This window comes from Triticum urartu, unplaced genomic scaffold (genome assembly GCF_003073215.2).
Source record: "Triticum urartu cultivar G1812 unplaced genomic scaffold, Tu2.1 TuUngrouped_contig_6966, whole genome shotgun sequence".
Taxonomy (NCBI): domain Eukaryota; kingdom Viridiplantae; phylum Streptophyta; class Magnoliopsida; order Poales; family Poaceae; genus Triticum; species Triticum urartu.
Window position 1 is genome coordinate 1,099 of NW_024117770.1, and position 8,783 is coordinate 9,881.

The 8,783-nt window shown below is 47.3% G+C and overlaps 1 protein-coding gene across 1 annotated transcript; it reads right to left on the minus strand.

Annotated features, from left to right (window-relative positions):
• Positions 1-3,151: 3,151 nt before the first annotated feature.
• Positions 3,152-5,691, minus strand: LOC125531331. The gene is made up of 7 exons (XM_048695743.1): positions 5,417-5,691; positions 5,242-5,313; positions 4,734-4,801; positions 3,873-4,023; positions 3,692-3,775; positions 3,496-3,603; positions 3,152-3,411 (listed from the first exon to the last, which is right to left on the minus strand). Exons 1-7 carry the CDS (start codon positions 5,552-5,554, stop codon positions 3,331-3,333), a joined length of 702 nt encoding a protein of 233 aa, XP_048551700.1. The 5' UTR covers positions 5,555-5,691; the 3' UTR covers positions 3,152-3,330.
• Positions 5,692-8,783: the final 3,092 nt, after the last annotated feature.

An 8,783-nucleotide genomic window follows, 5' to 3' on the forward strand; every position in this document is an offset into this window, starting at 1 on the left:
GGTAGTAAATACCGAGGGGGTATTGCAGTCACCCATTTTTTTGAAACAACACATATATCAATACAAAGTAACTTAGGTTCATAGAATCATTGTCGGATAGTATTGACATGCAGACCAGGGTACCCCTGGCACAACCATATGGTAGAGTGCACCACCCATTCCCACCCTCCTTGCGATGTGCCCTTGTCAAGGTTCCGTGATTCTTCATCCAGATTTTATGTAAAAGTTTCTCAAATTACAGACATTGGGAATAGCTTTTAAGCGATTTTTTTTTTCAGAAAGAGGGGAACCCTTCAGCCTCTGCATCAAGTGATGCACACAACCTTTTACTGACTATATCGAAGTTCATCATACAAACACAATAAAGATCAACAAACATATTGCCACACATGGTTGCCCCAAAGGGCAAACTAAAAATGAAAAAACGTAGAAAAGTGAGTCTCATGCATCACAAATCCCACTAGTAGGCCTCTAACCAAATTGGTTAAAATTTTCTTGAAATATATACTTTGAAGTAGCATTAGTTCTTTGAGATACATTGACATGAATGTCCAAAGTCCGCCTTGGGGATTAGATGCACTTTTAGCATGTCACCTTGCCCACCAAGTTTCCTTGGGCTACCTATAACATGGCTTCCTTGGATGATTGCAGATCCAAAAATAAATATTTACAAGATTTATTAGTTCATATTTTTATTTCTGATAATATAAACCCAATTTCGACCAAGTTTTGTGGGTGAATTACAAGTGTGCTATTTGTCTTTCCAAAATTCTTGAAACTTGACATATATAGAGGAAGCTATGATAAATATATTAGAGTTTTTAGAGAACGAACCCTTGTGCATTGATTTTCTGGGTGCATTTTAGAGCATTTTTACGAGGTGTGTAATTATCCTCGTCTTCACAATTAAACAAATGATGCCAAGAGATGGTTATGATGCAGGATTAACTCATACTTACTTTTACTAAATTGGGGCTCCTACATGAGCAATGTATATGTCAAGGAGTCAAGAAAGTCAGCGAAATTCGTCGTCCACGGACCATGATTTGGGTAGTACTTTGTTTGGATGCCTTCTTCTCCTCCTCGCTCTCCTAGTCGCACGATGGTGTGGTCTGGGATGCAAGAATCTATCGAAATCAAACGATGGTTGTTGACACTATGTAAGTGCAGTGCATGTTGTACTTGTTGTTCTGCCTATAGTGCTCCTCTACCCATGGCCAAGGACAGAAATCAGAGGAAAACTTAGCCGAAATTTCACCAGAGGTTGGTGGGGGTGCACGAGCATGCATGGTCGTGACGCCGAGAAGGTTGGATGGTTCGCTGGAGGGGTGATGTGCACTGTCGTGAATTGGGGGGAGGAGAGAGAGGATTTAGGGAGAATTGGAGTGGCTCCTTAAATTTAAACAACAAAGGGATCTTTTCAGGGTCAACTCCTTCAATTTTTTAGCACTTATAACTTATAACTTTGGGGTCAGTTAGTTAGGCTTTAACTGCTCAAAAGATTTCATTTAAGGAGTTAAATGGACTTTGAGGGATCTAACGCCCTGGTGAAGACGATGAAGAATACTTCTCGTAGTAATTTGGTCGCTAAGACTGTTAGAGCGTCTACAGTCGCGGACATCAAATTCGGGCTCTCAAACGCCCGCGGATGCACCCAAGCGTGTCCGCGGGGAGTGGCTGATCACACTTCAAAATTCGTCTGCTGCATCCAGGTACCTCAAAGTTGATACCTCAAATCCATACAAATTATGCATAATAAAAACCTACATACTACTTAGATATCCATGATGATTTCCATGTCAGGCTTTAGGTAGATGGGCGCCTGCGGCACCTTTGGCTCGTTGTCAGACTCACTAGGGGTAAAGATTTCGTCGATCTCCGCCCTCTACCGGCGGAGGAAGCGCCGGTTGGCCTCCACCGCGGCCTCCGATTAGATGGACTCCAAGATGGCGGTCTGCTCCGCCTCCTCCTCCGCTTGGGCGACCTCGAACTCTGCCATGGCGAAGCCCACAACCGCCTCTGCCTCCACCTCTAGCTCCGCCGCATTCTCCGAATTCGAATCTGCCCCCTTCATTGGCTAGGGGTCCTGCTCTGCCTTCGACTGCCGCTCCGCATCCTCCACCTTCCCCTTCATCTCCACAAGTCCGGTGGCAGGCCGGATGCGATCCAGGCTTCGTACCTAGCATGAATCTTCTCGAGCAGCTGAAAGTGTCGATCTAACGTCAACATAATGTAGGTGGTCACCCTCCATCGGGCTATGGTTGTTGCGGACGGCGAGCCAAGAGGGGGAGGCGGGGAGGGAGTGGATGTGGCTCGGGCTGGTGGCGTGAAGAGGGAGGGAAGTGGATGTGGCTAGGGCTGGGAAGGGGAGGGGGGTCACTGTCCAGCTTAAATAACCAGACTTTGACCGGAGCGGGCCACGCGACGTTCACACCTCCCAAAGGAGACGACTGTCAGACCGTTGGGTTTCAGAGTGATTTTGTGCGGGATCCTAACATAAGTCCGTCAAGTCCGACGAGACGGACGCGCCTGGCCGCCCCAAATTTGTGTTGGATATGATAGATGCCGGTAAGCTAAGCGTTTGAGACCGGTTTGTTTTTTCTTTTTATGGTTTGAGGCGTTCGGCTGTAGATGCTCTTTCCCACATCCGTCTTGAATTTTGTGTTGGATAAGATAGATGCCAGTCAGCTAGGCGTTTGAGATTTCTTTTTCTTTTTATAATTTGAGGCGTCCGACTGTAAATGCTCTTACAATGAATGCTCTTTGATCATATTCACTGTAAATGCTCTTACAATGAATGCTCTTTGATCATATTCACGGTACCATATGACATCATATGAATAAAGCATGAATAAAGCGGAAAGTTAAAGTTCATAACTACTCTTTTCATTCCGAATTACTTGTTACAGGTATGAATGTATTTAGATATATTTTAATTCTAGATATATCCATTTCTGTGACGAGTAATTTGGAATGGAGAAAGTACTTTGGTAAACAAATCAGTTTGAGTGTCAAATTATTCCGGATGACTAACTCCGGATGGAGGAAGTACTTGTCTGCTGGTGTAAGCTTTATATAGACCCCGAGAAAGTCCATCTTCGCAGCCTGTATATTTTGAGATTATCAAGAGCTGAGGGTTGCACAGTCTTGATAAAAGAAAAGCTGGATTTGGAGTTGTTGATTCATTCATCACTGAATGAAATATATGTGCACATACACACCGGAAAGCTTATGAACAATTTTTCTTTCTCTTTCTTTTTTCCTAATTGCTCCCTGATCAACATCAATAATAATACATTTAAGACTATTCTAGCGGACAACATCCACTCCTCACACAACAAGAATCACATGCTGCTGTTGTCTCTGACCGGGCACCCCGTGTTGCATTCTTGATGCGTTCCTTCTTTGCTCCTGCAGCAAGAAACAGGTGTCAAAAACTTGCTCACTGGAACCTCCCCTGCAACCAGCGCCTAAAACTCGGACGACGCAACGCACCTGGAGCATCTGCAGCCGGTACTGCATCCGGCCGTGCTGCACCGCGGAGATGAGCCGCATGAGGACGTAGAACGGCAGCAAGATCCCACTCGCCCTCAGCAAGTATATCTTCAAAGAAAAGGAACACATGTCAAACAATCATGGATCACCTTTATTTGTTTATTTATCCGAGGGAAAAATCATGGATAGAACTCACCGTCAGCAGGCTGAAGGCGTACTGATTCGCGGCGCCGACGGTCACCAGGGCGATGAGATGCCTCAGCAGCAACACAACAGTGAACTGCACGGACAAGCAGAATTCGGTCAGAGTTCAACGCCATTCGCATCTGAAGTTCTGAACATGGCAATGTGGTTCAAAGTCTCGGTCAGGGGTGTACCGTCACCGTCACCGACCGGCACCAGGCAGCACTTCTGCCGGCGGCGCTCGCGCACTCGTCGTAGGCCGGGGCACCCACCGCCGCGTCGAGCCCGATCAACACGGCATCCTCCGGTGCCTCATAATCCTGCCTTGGGACCTCCAGGCTCCCTCTGCACCACGAACAACAGGTTAACGTGTGATGGCGATGACAGGATTCAACATTTGACCCTCTGGACCATTCATGCCATCTCGTATTCTCATTGCATTGTTGAACAGATGGTACCTATCTCTGCAGTAGTGCGAACCAAGAGACGGGTTGACTCGTTTGCAGTTTTGCAAGGCTGCAATGGCATGGTGCTGCAGGAGTGCAGGACACGGTTGTACAGATGTGAAATGGAGGGCATCTTATCTGCCATCTCATGGGGAGAATAATCAGGACAAGGCGGTTGGTATTTGGTACTGTACAACTTGGCTGGCGAAACAGCTGGACCGAATCCACGTACCGGTCGGCGGCTCTGTCAATGATCATTTGTTCTTTGCTTTCCCCCCGTCCTAAAGAAACAAGATGCCATGCCGCGTAGAGTGAGACGGACAGCTGCTGTTTGATTGGTATTCTTGTTTATTTACCTGAATGGTTTGGATTTTTGTATACTGGTCGTGCCTCGCTATTGTGAACCCCGGCAACCAGGTCAGGATCCGAATGTTTTATTGGGCATTCCAAATGGTTGATGACAGTTGCATGTCACTCACTAGACATGAATTAGGAGTAAGGTTTTACTATTCAGCATTCACTACGTTCTATAGCCTCTTTGCGCGTACCAGCACCGGTCCCAGTTACCAAGAGAGGGAGAGGGAGAAAATGAGTGGGGAGGGGCGGCACCTGATGGTGACTGCGACATGAGCAACTTGAGTTTTCTTGGGAGCAACGGTGTATCCAGGCTCGTAATTCTGGACAGCAAAAAACATGTTAAACAAAAGCAAGGAAACAAGCAGCGGAGAGTTCTATCTATGAAAAGATTGTACAGTACTCGGTATGCTAAAAACATCTACTCTTTACAGGAGTCCTACCCAAGCTGTGAAGCACTCACTCACACGGGTCTCAATTCCGGAAATCGTGGAAAAGGGCGAACAGAGTTGGTTCATCCTCCCATAGCCTAGTCCTCTTTTTTTTGCTATATATTTTTTAAGTAAAAAATGGAAATTCTCATGGATAAAACAGTAGGAAATGATGATCAGGCAAAGATTAGAATAGAAGTTTTTCAAAAAAGGAAATTCCCATGGATAAACAGACGGTAGGAAATGATGATCAAGCGAAATAACTGGACACGCGAGGATTCCAGTGAGATTTTTTCAAGGAGATGCAACGGAACCAGAGAAGGCCGAGTTACCTGGAGGCAAATCTCGCAGACGGTGCTCCCCTTCTCGTCGCACCATCTCTGCACGCACCCCCTGTGAGCATACTGGAGAACACGACATGAACACGCAGATCAACCATCAAGAAACGGCACCGATCGGGAGAACAACAGCCAGAATGATAGCAATCCATGTATACACGACATATACCTTGAGGGAGCCAGAGCATCCGCAGGGAGACTCCATGGCGGTTGCGGTTGCGCAGCCGTCGTCCCCTTCCTCCTCGTGGCAAATCCTGCACTGCCTCGGCGAGCACGAGCACCACGCCTCGTCCTGCCGCTCCGTCATCCTCCTCCCTCCCTCCGATCTCTCGAATTCCAGCCTTCCTCTCTGGCTCCGGCTCTGGCTATCTCCGCGGGCGGCTATTGGCTGCTGCTCCTCTGATTCTCTCCCCTTTCCCTGAATGGGGATGGCATTGAATAAGGTTTTTCTGGAACATAGGTGGCATTAAATAGGTACGACGAGGCGAGGAGGAGAAACCGAAAGGGGCCACGGAAATCCAAATGCGCGACAGGTGGTGGCCCCGAACGCTCTGGGAACGGCCACGGCAGTTGCTAGTTGGTTCCGGGCCGCCGCAACGGGCAGGCTTCAATTAGCTAGCTCCTGGTCGATCTGGGCCTCGGCGTGCTTTGTACGACCGGATTGTTGCCATACTTCCTGCCATACATGTGTTGTGTGTCGTACACCCGTTGGTACTACACTCGTTGGTATTCAGAGCATCTCCAAGACCGACCCATAGATCAGACACCCACAAATACTAAAGGAAAAGCCGGTCATTCAAAGTTATACAGGTACATTTAAAACAGAATTTGAATCTAATCAAACAAATTACATGCGAACTGGATAATTTTCATACAAACCGGATGAAAACATTTATATTTAACTAAACTATACCAGACTAGACTAAACTAGCCTATAGTCGGCCGCGGCGGGTCTTCATTTCCATGACATGTCTTCCCTTTGTCCGGCAGCCCGCTCATCAGACTGCCCTAAACCCCGGAGGGACATGCTTTAGCGGGAGGGGAAGAATAGCCACCCTCCGCTACCGCGAAGCACAAATCAAAATTGGTTTTTGGAACGGAAAAGACGGACGCCGTGGCCTACGCCCCGGGCAAGTCACCGGCTGTGCAACCCGGTGAGGCGGCGGCGTTGGCCTTCATGGGACCCAACCGGCGGCGACCATCCATGTTCTACTTTTCCTCGATGTCAGCGGCGGCCGCAGACATGCCGGCTTGGTCATCGTGGCATCGGGGCACGACTGACGCGGAGTTGGTGACCTCATCGTTGGTGCCCAGTCAAATTCCTCTGCTGTTGAGTCAACATCCGCGAACAAGGCTTATTCTTCGCGTGTCAGACGCGATGCCGGCATCGCTCGCGACGGATTTGCAAGGAGACAACATTGGCCAGTTTGGACGAGCGAGGACGTCCTGGTGGTGGCAGTGGCACCTGCTCTGGAGGGCTTGCCGACAAGCCCTCCTATATCCTGCTGGCTTGTCGGGCAACCCATGCAGCTGCAATGCTGAAGAGCTCCTTCTTCTACTCGCCAGAGAGGCCATCACAGAAGAATTTGGAGCTGGAGGCCATGCCGAGTGTGATACTAGGGTGTGGTTCCTGCCCGGCGCATGGACATGTTTAAATAGTGTGCGGATGCGAGACACCTACCAGAGAGGTGCTTAATATATATCAGCCAGGGACGAACATGTGGCGCTCGGGCAATAGATTATGTTCCTCCACACACACGCTGGTTTAATGGAGGTAGGTGGGCAGACAAATGCCATTTCAGTGCGGAGAGAAGGCGTGTGCAACAGGCGGCGCTCTCGGCCGACGAGCCGCTTCAATGCCCGCGCAAGTAAGATATCACGTCCGCTCTAGGCCGGTGTCAATGTGGTGTTAGAAATATGCTCTAGAGGCAATAATATTTGTATTGTTATATTTCCATACTCATAATTACAAAGTTTATATTCTATGCTATAACTGCTATGATCCTGGAATATGTGATTCAGTAGAAAACTCATATGCACGTGTGGAATAATAAACAGTAAAAACGAAAGGTTCCTAGTCTTGCCTCTAGGACTAGCTCAAGTGTTGTTGGTGATCACATTTTCCAGATCTTGGGATATTGTTAAGTGTAGCGATAGTCCTAAAACAACATTGAGATTATGACATTGGAAGAACGGTCATATTGAATCGACCCAATCTTATCTGTTATGAATTGAGTTAATATCGTCTATAATCAATTGTAATAACATAGAGTGTTAACATGTGATTTTGCTCCTTAGACCATGAGAACATCGTAGTCACTTCTTACCATACAGTGGGCTTTGGGGTTGCTCAAACGTCACCTGTAACACGATGATCATAACGATAACTTATAGGTTCATTAGAAAGTTTGACAAGGGACTAGATAGCTCGAGAGTGGGATTTGCTTCTCCGACGATGGAGAGATATTTTTAAGGCCCTCTCCGTCTGATGACGTCCATCATTGCCTGACCAGGCATAGGTGACTACGTCAAGGGGATGCCAGAACACAATAACGAGAAAGAAAAGAAAAATGGCGACGAGGATTTTGGTATAGTGAGCATGGTGATGACTTAGGGGGGTACCGATGTATCCCGGGTTTTGTGAAGTATCGTGAAGCAAAAGGAACATCACATGATAACCAAAGGTTCACTCAAATATCATTCGTGTGCTCATAGGGATCGATATGGACGTCCACGGTTCCACTGTCAGTCATTGAACGAACGGTTTCGTTAATGTCTATGAGTTACCGAAACTACGGGGTCACACGCTTAAGGCAATCACGATCTGTTGAGTGTTAGTATGACGGGAGTGATGAGAATATATTTGTGGTATTGTTTCTTAATATCCAGAATAGTTCCAAGAGGATTCAGAAGCGTTCCGGGGTCACTGGAAGGGTTTCGGTGAATATCGGGTAATGCCAGATATTACCGATAAATAATATATAGGCGGAAAATGTTTCCAGGGATGTTAAATTATATATAAACTGATCTGAGAGTATTTAGAACAATTTTATATTTAATTTAATATCAACGGGCCTAAGAAGGCCAAGTGGTAGAAGGCAGCTTGGGCCACAAAGGCCCCAAGTGGGGAGGCGCCTCCTTCCCTAAGTAAGGAGGCCGTGTTGGGATGGAGGAGGAGTTAGACTCCTCCCCCCTAGGCTGGCGCACAAGGGGGACTCCTTCCCCCTTGGTGGCAGCCCTCCCTCCCCCACTAACCTATATATACTAGAGGTTTGGTGTCCTTTTGTACACACAAGTTTTGGAGCCTCCTCTAGTTCTTCTGGTTCTAGTTGGTCCTAGTTGACTAATCAAAGGTAGACTAATCCTCTAATCCTTATAATTAAAAGTCTCGTGTGGTTCTAATCCCCCCTCTAATTCTCCGGCGGCAATTAGCTCTGAATGATGAAGTGTTGTCGCATTGTGAAGGTTGCATGCGTGCAACCAAGTAGAGAGGTCATACTTTCGCTCTTTGGTTCGAGGGACTATTCATGAGCGGT